Here is a 17,344-nt window from a genome sequence, read left to right as displayed (position 1 = left end):
GTGGAATTCTAATTACTTTTCTTGTGAGTGTGTCTCAATAAAGGTTTAATGTTGATACCTGTCTACTCACTTTTTCTTTTCCTCCTTTTCACAAAATTATTTCCTTTCCTCCCTTCCTTCCTTCCCTTACCTTTCTTTTCCCCCGCCCCCTTTCTTTTCCTCTCTCTGTTCCTGCTCTTCCCTTCCTATTCTAGTTTTGTCCCTTCCTCCTCTGCTCTCATTCTATCCCTTTTCCTCTCTCCCATCCCCTCCCCCTACTTCTTTCCTCACCATCTCTTATTTTTGTCCTTTCTCCCTCCTTTCCTCTTTCCATTTTTCTTTTCTTTTTTACTTTCTTCCTTCATCTTCTAATTCATCCTTTCCATTTCCCCTATCATTTCCCCAATTTATCCTTAACATTAATACTAAAATAGCATCCTAATTTGTCTCTTAATAAACCACTGACATTTTAATCTTCTTATTAGATCACTACTATCTGCTCAAAACCTTTCTATGATTGGTTGCCCTTTGTCTACCAGTTTTTTCTATAGTCTTCAATACCTCTCAGATTATGGCACCAACCTGCTTCTAGAGTTCAATTAAATTCCATTATACTCCTTCACTTCTAGCAGAACTGGTCTATTGAGAGAAGAGACACAATTCCTTGTTCTCTGTTTCCATGTCATTTCTCCTATTATTTCCTTTGCCTGGAATACTTAGCCTCTTATTCTGCCCATTGGAAACCTATTATCCTTCAAAGCTCAGTTAGATACCCCCTTTCCTTTTTCTTGCTGTTGTTACCTGTGAGTATCTCTTCTCCTCTAATCTAGATTATAGTTCTTCAAGATCAGGATTTTCATCTTTTTGGAATTATGTGAATTTTTAACAAAGTACCTTGAAGTGGTAAATATTTGGTAAATGTAATTGGTGTGTGGTGAGTTTTTTTAATTTATCAAAATTTCTATTTTCTTGTCTCTAGTTAAGGAAGAATGTAGGAGCCCTAAAACTGAGAGTTGGTCACAAAAAATGTCAAATAATCAGGTAAGCTTTCTTAAAATGAAATACCTAATAGCCAGTTTCTTATTCCAATTGGTGGCTTTGTGGCATCTGACTGAATTTTGCAGCCAAATTTTCAGTCAATTCCTAAGTTTTGTTGCAAGATGGTGCTAAAGTATAACCTGAGAGTCACTGGATGGGAAGTTGCACAGTTAGAGTTCAGGATTTGGAACTAGAAATACCTGAAATCTTAATAGTTGGGTGGCTGGAGCAATTCATTACCTCTCTCAGCCTCAAGATCTTCATCTTCAAAAAATAGATAAAAATAGATCACTTGTCTCTCTCAACACATATCATCTAAATATACCTACATACATAAATGCATGTATGTATACATAAATATAAATGTGCAAAGTATGCATATACATATATATACAATGAAAATATATGGATCAACATAGGTAAAGTTTCTGGTTAATTCTGCCAAATTAGGTTGCAGAGGGGAGCTGAAGTTTGTTTTATTTTATGTAGTCTGCTGTTTGATATGAAGTATGTATACATTTTATAATCAAAGTATAACAAATTTTAATCTAAAAAAGTCAGTATGTGGCCTGATGATGTGCATATGTTCTGTATGTATATTATATTCTAATACAGAGTTAGAAAAAATTAGATCTCTTATAACTATTAATATATTAAATATCTTAGCATAATATGTGTCTGGCACATAATAGGTTCTTAGTAAATAGAATTCATTAATAGTTAAATATCAGTAAAATGATTTAATTATGTGACTTTTAAGACCCTATTCTGCAACTCTTATGCTATGATTTCCTTTATTCTAGAAAAGGGTTTATGAATGTTTCATGCCATGGACCTTTGGTGAAGCCTATGGACTCTCTAAGAATAATGTCTTAAAACTAAAATAGAGTATATTCAATGCAAAAGAAAACCAGTTATGTTGAAATAGAATTAGAATCACCCCTATTGTGGTTTACTGCCTGTATTCATAATTGAAGGAAATTCTAAATTCTTATTTAGAAATTAGTTAATAAGATAAAAATGTAATTTTTTCCATCATCCAAGTTTACAGGCCTCCTTTTTTTCTTATGATGTAAAAGGGAGAATACCACATTTTAAAGTTTACAGTGATGTATTTAGAGCACTAGTAATTAGTAACTATAAAATTTATTTGCACAAAAAGCTCACTCTTACTCTTTTGTAGACATTTGGACGGCCTGGCAAATGTAATAATACTAAGCTACTGAAGAGAAATGAAAGTACGGAAGTCTCAGAAAACCAAAAGGTTAGGACTGGTTATCCAAAAACTGTTGATAAGGTAAAAGGCCATTTATTCAATTGATCTTCCCACACTCTAGCACATAATTAGATGATTGGTGAAAATTATAAATCATTTTTGTACATACAACTTGTAGCTTTTTCTTTGTCCTTGTACTTTCATCTTCATGCACAAAATATTATTCTTTTAGCCTAACACTGGATTTGAGGACTTTCTAGCATCCTTGAATATCTCCAGGGAAAAGGAAGCACAGTCATCTCCTCACGAAGAGCCTCCCAGGGAAGAACATTGGTCACCACAGTCATTCGCTATGGTGCGTGTTTTGGAGGAAATTTTGTACTATGGTAATTTCACCATCATTGGCCATAAATACCCACCCCCTACAACCAATTAAACCCTTTTCTCTCATCTAATGTGTTGCATCTTTTTTTTTTTTTAATATATTTTATTGATTTTTTACAGAGAGGAAGGGAGAGGGATAGAGAGAAACATCGATGAGAGAGAAACATCGATCAACTGCCTCCTGCACACCTCCTACTGGGGATGTGCCTGCAACCAAGGTACATGCCCTTGACCGGAATCGAACCTGGGACCCTTCAGTCCGCAGGCTGACGCTCTATCCACTGAGCCAAACTGGCTAGGGCTAATGTGTTGCATCTTTCTTGTCATTCCATGAGAAAAACCAGGCTGTCCTGGGCAATTAAGCCATTTTTTTGTTTTTTCTCTTTAGATCATACATAGCTCCCTTGCTTTTTAAACATTAGTACTAGGCAATTTGGTCAAAATTATGCCTGGAAATGTTGGGGTTTGTTGTTGTTTTTCTACTCCAGGCTATTGATTTTCCTTATTCTCTATCTCAGTGAAGTTATTGTTTTAATTTTTAACAATGTAACTCATTAAAAGAAGGAACAGTAAGCTCTGTAATTCTGTTAACTTTTCTCCTGCTACCCTCACCATCTCCATATCACTCATTTTCAAAACAGAAGGGAACACGGATGCTTAAAGAAATTCTAAAAATTGATGGCTCTGGTAGTGTGGACCATAAGAACGAAATGAAGCAGTTTGGTAATGAAGTCATTGTTTCCTGTAATAGAAGAGATGAATATGGACCTTCCTCACAGCCTAAACAAAATGAGAAATTAAGTAAGTAAACAAGTACAACTACTAATAACCAATTTCATTTCAGAAATTCAGTTTATTTTTTATCATGTGCTTTTTAAAGATAAAACTACTTTTATTTTTAAAGGAATATAATTAAAAGTAACAAATGAATGTAATTTTTATGTTTATATCATTTATATAATAACTATGTAGCCAATAGTAGATGTCTAGTTTCTAAATGTCTTATTGTGAATACTGAAATTGGACTATTACAGACACTTCTTCTACAGATCTCAAGCCTAGAAAGGTTTTCACATTCTAGCCTTTTTTCCCCCAGCAATTAAGAATGATTATGTAACTTAAATATATCACTTAACTTTTCTAAAATTCTTTTTTTCTATTTACAGAGTGAGAATAACATTTCAAATGACTGTTGTGATGATTATATGGCACATATAAAGCAGTTAGCACTGTGTCTAGCACATTATAGGTGGCAAAACTTAATGTTAGCATTATGTTAAAATAATGTTACCAACATAAAAATAAAAGAAGCTATTAAATTATTAAAAATAGTTAACGGAGGCAGACATTGGTTACTTACTTAAAATCTACGAAGCCTGTAGCACAATATCTGGCAGGGAGCTGGATTTTAGTAACTACCCATCATTGCCCCTGCCCCTTATTTCCCCTATACTTTAGTATTTTGTCTATGTAATTATCTGCAAATAATTACATAGGAAGAATCACTAGTGCAAAAGTCGGTGGGATAGAAGTTTCTCAGAGAGCTAAAAAATATTTTGAAATAAACATATCTGAATTTATTACGGAACAAAATATGCAAGAAATCCAGAGCCTTCCTCCATTTATACTCCATTAATATTGGGATAATTAAAATTCCAATAACTATTAGGAAACTAATTGCTTAATACTAGAGACCCAGTGCACAAATTCATGCACTGGTGGGGTCCCTTGGTCTAGCCAGTGATTGGGGCCACCAGCCAGAGGGAAAGACTGTGGGAGCGCACTGACCACCAGGGAGGCAACTCCTGCATTGAGCGTCTGCCCCCTAGTGGTCATTGAGCATCATAGTGACTGGTCATCCTGTCAACCAGTCATAATGGTTGCCTAGGCTTTTATATATGTAGATAGTGACAGACATGCTCTTGAAAGAGACCAAAATATAAATTTAAAACAAAATTGGATAAAGATGGTCCCACTGCCAAAAACAAGTAACTTTTTCTTTGTTTCAGTAGTGAAAAAAATCATATACCTGAGAGTCAAGAGCTCAGAATCCAGGCTATGTTGCATAACTAACATCATCGGTGGCTTTGGGCAAGCCACTTAACCTTTTTTTAGTCTAAGATAGGAAGAGGTTTAGATTCATTCTTCACTGGGATATGCTCTTGTTCTATTAGTGAGTTTATTGATCATAAAGAATGTGAACTTTTAGAATTTTAAAATTATCCTAATAAAAGATAAACATGGTAATTGGCGTACGACCACTACCCTTCCCATTGGCTAATCAGGGCGTTATGCAAATTAACTGCCAGTCAAGATGGCGGCTGGCAGCCAGGCAGCTTGAAACTAACATGAGGCTTGCTTGCTTCAGTGATGGAGGACTCCAACATTCCCTGCCTGCCTTGCCAGCCTCTAAGCCTGCAGTTTGAAACATAGTAATAAATATAGAAGCTAAACAAAACCCCAGAAACCTGCTTTCAGCGAGCTGGGATCTCAGAGCTGGAGTTGATACAGAGTTTCGATTATAGAACCGAAACAAACCAGATACCTGCTTTCAGGAGCGGAGGCCTAAGAGCTGGAGCCTCAGACCTAAAGCTGGCCCAGAATAAAAAAAAAAAAAAGAAAAAAAGGAGCGGTTGGGAGCTTCCGTCACCCGCCAGCCTGAAAACAGCCCTCAGCCCCTCACCCAGACTGGCCAGGCACCCCAGTGGGGACCACCACCCTGAAGTGTGTGTGACCAGCTGCAAACAGCCATCATCCCCTCACCCAGGCTGGCCACGCACCCCAGTGGGGACCCCCACCCTGAAGGGTGTGTGACCAGCTGCAAACAGCCATCATCCCCTACCCAGACTGGCCAGGCACCCCAGTGGGGACCCCCACCCTGAATGGTGTGTGACCAGCTGCAAACAGCCCTCAGCCCCTCACCCAGGCTGGCCAGGCACCCCAGTGGGGACCCCCACCCTGATCCTGGACACCCTTCAGGGCAAACCAGCCGGCCCCCACCCGTGCACCAGGCCTCTATCCTATATAGTAAAAGGGTAATATGCCTCCCAGCCCGGGATCAACGTGACGGGGCAGCGCCCAAACCCCCTGATCATCCTGCGGCTCTGTGTGTGACAGGGGGTGGGGCCACAACCTCCCTATCTGCCCTGCTCTGTTCGTGACGGGAAGGCGCCCCAACCTCCTGATCAGCCCTGCTCTGTGCCTGATACGGGGGAGCTCCCCAACCCCCTGATCGCCCTGCGGCTCTGTGTGTGACAGGGTGCGGCGCCCCAACCCCCCACCCCCCCCTCACGGGCCCTGCTCTGTGTGTGACGGGGTAGAGCCATAACCTCCCCATCAGCCCTGCCTTGAGTGTGACAGTGGCGGCGCCCCAACCCCCTGATCGGCCCTGCTCTGTGGGTGACAGGGGGTGGTGCCCCAACTCCCCTATTGCCCCTACTCTGTGAGTGACAGGGGGGAGCTCCTCAACCCCCTGATGGGCCCTGCTCTGTACGTGACAGGGAGGAGCTCCCCAACCCCCCTGATGGGCCCTGCTCTGTACGTGACAGGGAGGAGCTCCCCAACCCCCTGATCGGCCCTGCTCTGTGGGTGATAGAGGACGGCGCCCCAACCCCCTGATCCGCCCTGCTCTGTGTGTGACAGGGGGTGGTGCCCCAACTCCCCTATTGCCCCTACTCTGTGAGTGACAGGGGAGAGCTCCTCAACCCCCTGATGGGCCCTGCTCTGTACGTGACAGGGAGGAGCTCCCCAACCCCCCTGATGGGCCCTGCTCTGTACGTGACAGGGAGGAGCTCCCCAACCCCCTGATCAGCCCTGCTCTGTGCGTGACGGGGTGGCGCCACAACCTCCCCATCGACCCTGCCTTGAGTTTGACAGGGGGCGGTGCCCCAATCCCCCAATCGGCCCTACCCTTAGCATGACTGAGGGTGGCATCACAACCTCCCAATCTGCCCTGCTCTGTGCATGACAGGGGGCGGCACCCCAACTCCCCATCGGCCCTGCTCTGAGCCCAACCAGGGGCTGCACGTAGGGATTGGGCCTGCCTTCTACCAGCCGGAGCAGGCCTAAGCCAGCAGATCGTTATCTCCCGAGGGGTCCCAGACTGCGAGAGGGCACAGGCCGGGCTGAGAGACCCCGCTTCCCCCCCCCCCCAAGTGCACAAATTTTTGTGCACCGGGCCTCTAGTTTTCTATATAAAACTTTTTAAACACTTAATTTCAGAAAAAATAATTTTAACAAGCATCATTTGAAGCAACAAAAATGTTCACCTATTGTATCTTAGAGTGTAAGATGAATTTCTGAGAAAACTAAAGCCAAAGCCTCAAAACTTAAGAATTAATTGTAAATCAAGAGAGCTATTTGCTTGTTTAAATTTTGCCTGAAACATAACTATACTTGAGGCTCCGTGCATGGATTCATACACCGGTGGGGTCCCTCAGCCTGGCCTGTGCCCTCTAACAATCCGGGACCCCTCGGGGAATGTCGGAGAGCCAGTTTCGGCCCGATCCCCACAGGCCAGGCCTAGGGACCCCACCTATGCACAAATCCGTGCACTGGGCCTCTAGTATGCATATAAGATCTTTGATTAATCTCTTCCCACCCTCCCCTCCCCCTTCCTTCTGAGATTCATCAGTCTGTTCCTTGTTTCCATGCCTGTGCATTGAGCATCTGCCCCCTGGTGGTCAGTGCGTGTCATAGCTACTGGTCGAATGGTCACTTTGGCTTTTATATATATAGATAGTCATTAATCTATCAAGATGTTCATTTTTGGCAGTCAGCTACTAAAATTGTATTTTAAAATTTCTATTTTAATCATATATCATTAATCAGTTACAATCACCTAAAAAATCTTTACTGAATTCTTAATAATTTTAGGTAGTACTGAATAGTTCTTAAATCTGCTTCATGGGAGATTCCCCTTTTCACCTTTTAACAATTTTTTGCTCTTACTCTATGAAACCTTGCAGTAATTGCCTAATTTGAGATATCACTTAATACAGATATGTCCTGTTCTCTTTTTTGGTAGCATCTTATGTGAACAAGCCTCAAAGTGCTAGTGAGTACCATCATGTTCGGTCTATAGACAATGTATGCTGGCCTGCTTCAAGCCAGATCCCTCCTGTGTCCACACCAGTAACTGAACTCTCAAAAATTTGTTCCCTTATTGGAATGCCACAACCAGATTTCTCCTTTCTTAGAACACCACAGGTATAGTATACTACTGTTCCATTTAAATATGTTCTTTAACACTGAGTTTAAATAAATTGACTGAAAGTCTTTGGCTAAAAAAAGACATTTTTTTAAATTAACTCACCTTAATGCCTTGGCAGGGTCAGACCGAATGATTTCGTAGGCCTTATACAGCCCACAGGCCAAACGTTCCCCACCTCTGGTCTAAAGAATCTTAGTTCAAACTTTTTGATCTTAGAAACTCCCCACTTTTGGGGGTGGACCTCAAAGAAACTTTGTTTATTTGTGTTATATCCATATTTACTGTACTAGAAATTAAAACTAAAAGGTTTTTAAATATTTATTTAAAAATACGTTTTTTTTAAAATGTAGTAAATGGCCTTGCTTTACATTTTTGCAAACTTTTTCCATGTCTAGCTTAATAGAAGAAGCTAGATTCTCCTATCTTCTTACTTTAAATCTCTTGTGATACATTGTTTTGGTTAAAATCAATCAAGTAAACCTGGCCTCACGTAGATAGTTGAAAAATGGAGCCAGTGTGGTTCAGTGGTTGAGCATCAACCCATGAACTGGGGGAGGAGGGCAAGTAGTGCCAAGGTTCGATTCCCAGTCAGGGCACATGCCCAGGTTGCAGGCTCAATCCCCAATAGGGGGTGTGCAGGAGGTAGCCAGTCAATGATTCTCATCATTGATGTTGTTGCAGAAATTACCAGGCAACTGGAAAACACACAATGGGCACTCAGAAGATTCAGGAAAAAACCCTTATTTGCAGATGCACTAGTGCGGTGACTCAGGGGAGTCAGTCTCCAAAGCCTGAGTGTTGAATGTAGGGGGAGCTTTCCCTTTTATCCTCTGAGTTGCTTTGTTTCCCAAATATGGACCAGGCTTCCAGACTTTTTGCTGGCTTTGCAGCCCCCCGTGGGTTGGAATGGGGGAAGTGAGAATACACCCAAAGTCCAGGCCTGACTGGCGCCAGCACTGCCAACTCCCTCCGGGGCTTATGTATGGTTCATGGTTTATGGCCTCTGTACAATGGAAGTATTCCGGAAAGCAGGTTCTGTAAGGCTAGACAAGCCTTAACGATAAGAATGGGGCTTAATTATACTAGCGAGAATGTGCGTCAGAATACTGGTTACTGGCACAGATTCAGATTGCTAGCCCCCCAGTTGTCTTATATTCCCCCTCAATGTTTCTCTCTCTCTCTCTCTCTCTCTCTCTCTTCCTCTCTGAAATCAATAAAAACAAATCTTTTAAGGGGGGAGGGGGGGGAGGATTTTAATAGCCTTTTCATATAACTGTGGATATTTGATACTACAGTAAAAGGTAGTGTTTTCTTGAAAGTTAGTTGCAATGTAGAATCTGAAACTATATCAATGAACTTTTTGTCTTCTGTATACTTGTGGAAAAATGAGAGTAAAAAGGCAAATAACATCTTAATACTATTATGAAAATAGTTGTGACTTCAACAACCCCTGGAAGGTGTCTCAGGGACCCTCAAGGTCCCCAGACTGCATCTTGAGGACCACTAGCTACAAGAAAGTATGTTTTATCCTTTTTACATCTGAGTTCTTGATACATTATTGCCTAAAACAGAAAGCAAAGTTAAACTCTGCTACCTTTTGAAAAAGTACAATTTAAAAGAAAGAATCCCTTTTGTAAAATAAAAAAGTATAATGTAAAGAGTTATAATTTAAATGTGAATATAAAACTATAAAACCTCTGAATCTTTTAGATTTGGGTAATTAATTCATATTGGCAAAATATCTGCTGTTTGGAGAATGGTGTAATGCAGGGGCCAGCAAATTTTTTTTCTCTAAAGGTCCAGCTAGTAAATATTTCAGGCTTTGCAGGCCATGTGCTCTCTATCACAACTACTCAACTGTGCAGGTACAGTATAAAACAGCCATAGAGGTTACATAAAAGAATGGACACAGCTGTGTTCCAGTGAAACCTTACTTACAGATACAAGTATAAGTCCTAGTTTCCCAGGCCTTGGTATAAAGAAAATAGTTTTGCTGGCTTTCATTTGCATTAGGATGCTCGACCCTTCAGCTAGCTTAGAAGGCATTTTATTTTGTAAACATTGAAAGATAAGGTAATAATTCTAAAGTTTTTGCATGCTAATGCAACATTTTTTAAAATATATATTTTTATTGATTTCAGAGAGGAGGGGAAAGGGAGAGCGAAATAGAGACATCAGTGATGAGAGAATCATTGATCAGCTTCCTCCTGCACACCCCACACTGGGGATCAATCCTGCAACCCAGGCATGTGCCCTGACTGGGAATCAAACCATAACCTTCTGTTTCATAGGTCAACATTCAGTCACTGAGCCACGCTGGCTGGGCCTAATGCAAAATTTAAATAGTCCTCTTTTGAATTCTTGAATTTTTTTTCAACAGATTGTTAAAATTATTCTACTTGTTTAAACTAAGCTTTGAGGGAAGAAGTTGGTTTCCTAGCCAGACTTTCATAGACATTTCACATTCTCTTTTTCAGACAATGATAGTTTGCCAGGTGAAATTACCTAATGGCTTGCTGGTGCATGGACCACAGTGCCATTCTGAAGAAGAAGCCAAGGACAAAGCTGCACTTTTTGCTTTACAGCAGTTGGTGAGAACTGTTCACGACTTCTCTACTAAGTTTGAATTAATTACTAGAGCTGTTATTATTGCACTGTCTTACAACTTTCAAATACTTCCATAGGGCTCCTTAGGAATGAATTTCCCTTTGCCTCCACCGATATTTGCAAATTATCCTCCTGCTGTACCACCTGGAACCATTCCTCCAGTTTTTCCCCAACCTACTGGTAAGATAATATTTGCAGTTACTATATTTAGAAAGTTCTTTCAAGATGCATCATTTTAGCCCTGACTGGTTTGCTCAGTGGATAGAGCGTCGGCCTGCGGACTGAGTTCGATTCCGGTCAAGGGCCTGTACCTTGGTTGCGGGCACATTCCCAGTAGGAGGTGTGCAGGAAGCAGCTGATCGATGTTTCTCTCTCTTCGATGTTTCTAACTCTATCCCTCTCTCTTCCTCTCTGTAAAAAATCAATAAAATATATATTTTTAAAAATGCATCATTTTAAAGAAAAATCCTAATATATAAAGAGCCAGGGTCCATCATGACATAAACGATCAGATGGATGACCAAACAGCAGGCTAGGGTCCTGGTCGGCGGGGTGGGAGTCAGTTCTGGGTCCCAGCTGCCTGCAGCATGGTGGCAGGATGGAGCTGTGGGAATGGAGCCATGCTGCCATCAGACTGGCCTCTTGATCCCTTCCCCCGCCCTCAGGCTCTGGGGAACCAGAGACATGCTGCAATCAGATTGGCCTCTTGGTCCCTCCCCGACAGCCCACAGGCCCGGGGAACCAGAGCCATGCTGCGATGGGACTGGACCCTACCCGAGGGGTCCTGGATTGTGAGAGCGTGCAGTCTGGGCTGAGAGATCCCCCCTCCAAGTGTACGAATTTTCATGCACTAGGCCTCTAGTTTTATATAACTGTCTAGGGAATAGAAGAAAGAATTGTGAGAAGTTAGCCTGAAACCAGAGCCTACAGATTCATTTGGAAATGTCGTTTCCCTCCTACAGCCTCTAGTGTGGCTAGAATAGGACAGCATTTTGTTTTGGGTAGCCCCATATTCCCCCAGAAGCTGCCAACATGAATTTTGGTTTAAGGTAGACATTAAAAACCTTTGGGAGAAAATAGAGATGAAGGGAGTAAAAATAGGTCAGGCTTTGAAGCTGTGGATGTGAAAGACACTGTCCTTCATGATGAGGGAAATGGAGAGTAGAGGGATTTTTAAGCTCACTGTGTGTTTCGTAATATTCTCTCATAATTCTCTTCCTCCTCCAAATGTGATGCCTGAGTTATCGAGCAGGGAGCTTCAAGTAGCCAGTGGTGACTTCCTAGTGTGGTAGGGCCTGGAAAGATCCCTGGGGACTCAGACTCTTTTTGTCCAGGCTCTTTCATTAATGACTGAAAAAATGATGGAACTTCTTTGCAACTCTATTTTCTTATTTATACTAGATGCACCTAGGATCTCTTTGAGACTAACATTTTACAATTTTATGATTCTAAATCTTAAGTTCATTAGCATTTCTTTTGTCACCCTTTTTTCCCTAATGACAGTTGGCTTCTTCATATCCTAATCATTACCATTTTAAGACCAATAACTTATTTGTTTCACATTTAGAAAATTACTTTTCTGAGTCTACTATATGCCAAGTATTATTATTCCAGGATTTCTACATACCTAATCCTCACTAAAACATTAAAAATGACTAATGCTGATTAAACAAGTTATCTTTTTTTTTGCCTAAACTCCTTTGAACTAAAAAATAAATTACTTTAAAAGTGTTAGGACAAAGAGATGAGAGGAAAAAATCAGCAAATTAGAGGTTTGAAAAGTTTGTAATGAGAAAAGCAATTAAAGGAGTAGTAACCAGCATAGTATAGCATATAGTAGAGTTAGGCTACAAACTAAAGTGTCTATGGAAGAGGATACAAATGAGCTGATAAGCAGATTGTCTTTTAGAATTCCCAAGAGATTCAGACCTTGGAAGTGTCAGACTCTGCCACGGTGTCAGATGAGGTCTGGGCTAAGAAGGGTGGTATGGGTTTAGAGTCTGTATGGAGTGATGGGATCCTCTCTAAGCCCCTTCTCCACACAGCCAGGCAGTGCCTCTTTAGACAAAAGGCTGGAGGTATGTTCTCCAGAGGGCTCCCTAGATATGTGGGAACACCAGGTCAGAGTGGAGAATGAGATATTAGGCTGAAAACTGAGATTAAAGTAAATTTGATTTCCCCATCCTATTTTCCCTCTGTAGCCAGCCATAGCCCAGATAGGAAGTTAGTTGGAGGATGGTTCTTTTGAGAAATTCATTGAACTCCAAAGAAAAGACCTACTGACATTTGGAGGTTGTCCCAACAACCAAAAGGTGGCTTACCACTCAGGCATCCTCGAGAGAAGCCCTTGAGTCCTGTAGCCCTCCCACACAGATGCTGCTTCTAATCGTTGCTGGGTCTTGTGCTTTCCTATGAATAAACTGGGAGATCCTGAACATTTTAGGAAAAGAGAATCTCTAAAATTAAAAGAGAATCCAAAACAAAAACAAAGGAAAATGACCTGGAAACAGAGATAATGTAGGAAATAACAATATTGCAACCAAAAAAATAAGAAAGTATGAAAAAAAGAATAATTGGAGAACAAGAATCAAATATTGAGTTGATTTTTCAGTAGATAAAGCCCAAGCAAAGCCATGGAAATCTCAAGAAGAAGAACAGGACAAAAGGTGGAAAATAAGAAAGAAGGGACAGTGTGCATGGATCCAACACCCATCTAATTAGAGTTCCAGAAAAAGAGACCAGAGATGGAAAGGAGGAAAAGTATCAAAGAAATAGATAAGAAAGCTTTCTGGACTGAAGGACATGCATCTCTAAACTGAAAGAGCCACCAAACACTTAGCACAGTGAATGAAAAGAGATACAGATTGCCTTGAAATTCAGAATACAAGTAATAGATGGTCTGAAGAGGTCAGAGAGGAGGGGGAAATACATTTAAAAGATCAAGAATTAGGCCCTGGCCTTGGTTGGTGTGACTCAGTGCTTCGGTTAGAGCATTGGCCCACTCACCGAAGAGTCACAGGTTCAGTTCCCAGTCAAGGGCACATAGCTGGGTTGCAGGTTCATTCCCCAGCTGCAGTTGGGGTGTATGCAGGAGGCAACCAAGCAATGTGTCTCACATTAATATCTCCCTCTCCCTCTCCCTCCCCTTTCTCTCTTTCCTCCTCCCTCATTTTCACTCTCTATAAAAATCAATGGAAAAAATATCCTCAGTTGAGGATTAACAACAACAATCAGGCCCTAGCCAGTCTTGCTCAGTGGTTAGAGTGTTCGCCATTGCACTGCATGGTCACAGATTCGATTCCTGGTCAGTGGCATGTACCTGGGTTGCAGGTTGGATCCTCAAGAGTGCATTCAGGGGGCAGCCAATCAATGCATCTCTCTCATATCAATGTTTCTTTCTCCTTTCCTCCTTCCCTCCCTCCCTCTCTTCCATCTACTCTCTCTAAAAATCAATGGAAAAAATATCCTTGGGTAAGGATTAACAAAAAAAATATTTTGAAATATATCTTACTGATTTTTTACAGAGAGGAAGGGAGAGGGATAGAGAGTTAGAAACATCAATGAGAGGGAACATCGATCAGCTGCTTCCTGCACACCCCCGAACCTGGGACCCTTCAGTCTGCAGGCCGACGCTCTATCCACTGAGCCAAACCAGTTAGGGCAACAAAAATATTTTTTTAAAAAAGAAAGATCAAGAATCAGAATGGTATTTTACTATTTAGCAAAGGGTCAAAGCTAGAAAGCAGTTGAGCATTGAATCCTAAGGCAGAATTAGTTTCATCTGATTTTTCTGTATAGCCAAACTGAATCATCTTAACATCACAACTGCTACCAAAGTTGCTTATAGATATTATCAAGACCTAATTTTCTCAATGTTTTTAGTTTTCGTCATCAGAATTTGTGCATGTATAATTCATGACAGTGTATTATGATTCTCCTAATACAAAAATTTCTTAAGGGGCTTAATTTTAATTAAGTTATACTATGTTACAGTTCTAACTGCCTTTATCTCTCTGAAAAGAAAGTTTGAACCAGTATATATCTTCTTCATTGGCATTGTGTTGTGTAATACAGTGGTGCCCACATGCTGCACTGATACTACCCACATACTAGTAAGAATCTCCTGTGTAGCTTGTTAACAGTACAGATTCCTGGACCTCTCTGACTCTGGTTTATTAAGTGTGAAACTTTGCCCAGGAATCCGTACTTAACAAGCTCCTGAGGTGATTCAGTATACAACCTTAAATCAGGTTTGGAAACTCCTGGTTCAATGTACTTTTAATAAGAAACAAAATATAAATTCTTTTTAATTTTTTTTAAAGAGAGAAGGAACAGGAGGGGTGGGGGAAGAGAGAGAGAGAGAAAGAGAAACATAGATGTGAAAGTGGAACATCAGTTGGCTGCCTCCTGCAACCCCCCTAATGGGGATTGAGCAAGCAACCCGGGCATGGGCCCTGACCTGGAATTATACCAGGAACCTTGCAGTGCACAAAACAGTGCTCAACCAACTGAGCCACACCAGCCAGGGAAGATGTAAATTTTTAAAAATTCTTGAATTAAAAATATTAGAATAGGGAAAAGAAAGATTCTACATGTCATGAAAATGGTCACATTTGAACACTTGGGCTTTGGGGGGTTTTTTGTAGGCTGGGAACACTATGGAAGCCACTTAGCATTGGGGGCAGGTGAGATCCTTAAGATTTCTCTCTTTGTGCCCTGGCTTTTGTCCCCCAAGGGACAGTTTCAATAACCCTTTTATTATTTTTAAAATAGTGCTACAAATATTCCTAAAGCTCACATCAGTATATGTTGTTCTTGGCCATTGTAGGCTAGACAGCATAATGATAAGCTGACTTATGTAAATTGTTCATAGTCCTAAAAGGGGCTTCTGAGGTTGAATGTTGTAAGCAAGATTAAAGTTAAGTGTATGCCTCTTTGCCAAAGTGAAAAAAGCCAAGAAGCATAGCACAAGGAAGTCTTACATTTCAGGGCTTTGTTAAGACCATTTTACTAAAATATAAATTTTCTGTGATTTTTAACAGCTAATATAATGCCTTCATCATCTCATCTCTTTGGCTCAGTGCCATGGGGAGCACCAGTGCCAGTTTCTGGAAAGCCCTTTCATCATACTTCATATTCTGGGGCCATGCCCATGGCTGGGGGAATGGCAGGTGGTGTGCACAACCAATTCATACCTCTACAGGTGAGACCTGAAAATAGAATTGTTATGTTTTAAGAGAATTTCTCAATGCTCAAAGATGACTGATAATAGAATAGTGTATTATTCAGTAATTACCTATCACTGCCAACTAGAAGCCCAGTACTGGTCTAGGTGCTGAGATAGTGACCAGTGGTACCAGTCTGACCTGGTCCCTGCTGTCTGAGTTTATCCTATCTAATAAAAGAGTAATATGCAAAATAACCATCACTCCATCACACAGATGGCGGCACCCAGTCCCCTCAGCCCCGCCACTGAAGTGTCCAGGCTTGTCACCACTCCAGCGGGCCGATCTAGCCTCGCTTCTCTGCTGCCACGGCCGCCGCTGCAGTGTCCGGGCCTGTAGACCCAGCCAGGGGCTGCGGGGGCAAGCAGTGAGGCACAACCCACCCACTCCAGCAGGCCGATCCAGCCTCTCCACTGTGCTGCCGCCACTGCCGCTGCAGTGTCTGGGCCTGTCAGCCCCTCCATGAGGCTGAATGCTGTGTCCAGGGGGCACATGCAAGTGGGTGGGGACTTGACTCTGGGTCTTCTGGCACAGGGGGACTTGATGCTATGTCCCCATTTGTGCTGGCCAGCAAGTGGACATCCCCCAAGGGGTCCCAGACTGCGAGAGGGCGCAGGCCGGGCTGAGGGACCCCCCGAGTACACAAATTTTTGTGTACGGGGCCACTAGTATTCTAATAAATAATAATAATTGCAGCAAGTAATGATATCCTTTTCTAGTACAAAGTGATTTAAATTCAGGAATATAAAATTTCTTTATATTTAAGGTACAAAGAATTTTTAGATATTTTATTCATAACTATAAATTCCTTTAATTTCTAAAGTCTCATTTGGGAACTTATAATTGGAAGTTACAAGTCAGCAGTGATCAACAAATATTACCAGCATGGTTTATGGTATTTTCTGACACTAGTTTTTTTTAGCCTACATTCTTAATCGATGATGTCTTTATTCCTTAAAGGTTACTAAAAAAAGGGTTGCAAACAAAAAGAACTTAGAGAATAAGGAGGCCCAGAGTTCTCAAGCCACCCCACTTCAGACTAGCCAGCCAGGGTCTTCCGATGTCCCCAAAGTGATTCCACAGGAGAGTTCATCAGCTCCCTTCAAGTCCTCTCAGATTACTCAGCCTGCATCTTCCTTTCAAGTTGAAGCTGCCTCGCAAGGCCAGAGTATATCTCACCATAAGTCAGCACCCAGCTCTTCTTCAAGAAAAAAATCAAGAAAACTAGCTGTCAATTTTGGCATTTCTAAACCTTCTGAATAAATGTACTTGAAGTTAAATTAATTTCTTTTCACCCACCTTTTTATAAATCCATATCTGTGTCTCATAAAAAAAAAATAGAATGTGCTATTTTAAGATAATATATTTCAATTGGAAAATTTTAACTTAAGTTGTGGGGCACTTTTCATGCTGTTTAAAAGACTATATATCAAATTGTGCATCTTAAATATGTGCAGTTTGCTTTACGTTAATTATACCTCAATAAAGCTATTTTTTAAAAGACTAAATTAAAGCTTGTGTGAAAATAATACTAGCAGACTAAGCATTAAAATGGACCACTCTGACTACTGGCCTTGTCCTAAACTATGAATTAGACATAATATTGCAATAATAATAAACATTTTTACATGTCATTGAGGGATAATTAAACGGAGCATAAAAACTGGGCCCCAAGTATAATTT

General features: G+C 41.2%; 1 protein-coding gene across 10 annotated transcripts in view; it reads left to right on the top strand.

The window, feature by feature from the left end:
• Window positions 1-16,945, top strand: part of XRN1 (5'-3' exoribonuclease 1) — a 182,119-nt gene extending 165,174 nt beyond the window's left edge. For 5 of the 10 annotated variants that reach the window (XM_036347036.1, XM_036347032.1, XM_036347031.1 and 2 more), the window contains 9 exons: window positions 959-1,020; window positions 2,201-2,314; window positions 2,466-2,588; window positions 3,259-3,418; window positions 7,644-7,825; window positions 10,307-10,420; window positions 10,514-10,616; window positions 15,479-15,639; window positions 16,622-16,945. In XM_036347036.1, coding sequence (XP_036202929.1) covers window positions 959-1,020; window positions 2,201-2,314; window positions 2,466-2,588; window positions 3,259-3,418; window positions 7,644-7,825; window positions 10,307-10,420; window positions 10,514-10,616; window positions 15,479-15,639; window positions 16,622-16,924 — 1,322 coding nt within the window. In that variant the 3' untranslated portion in view covers window positions 16,925-16,945. Of the gene's footprint in view, window positions 1-958; window positions 1,021-2,200; window positions 2,315-2,465; window positions 2,620-3,258; window positions 3,419-7,643; window positions 7,826-10,306; window positions 10,421-10,513; window positions 10,617-15,478; window positions 15,640-16,621 lie in introns of those variants that run through there. The other 5 variants (XM_036347038.1, XM_036347033.1, XM_036347037.1 and 2 more) reach the window with 5 other exon arrangements.
• The last annotated feature ends 399 nt before the right edge of the window (window positions 16,946-17,344 follow it).

Source organism: Myotis myotis, unplaced genomic scaffold, assembly GCF_014108235.1.
Source record: "Myotis myotis isolate mMyoMyo1 unplaced genomic scaffold, mMyoMyo1.p scaffold_m19_p_2, whole genome shotgun sequence".
NCBI lineage: Eukaryota > Metazoa > Chordata > Mammalia > Chiroptera > Vespertilionidae > Myotis > Myotis myotis.
This window is presented reverse-complemented; position numbering and strand designations above follow the sequence as displayed.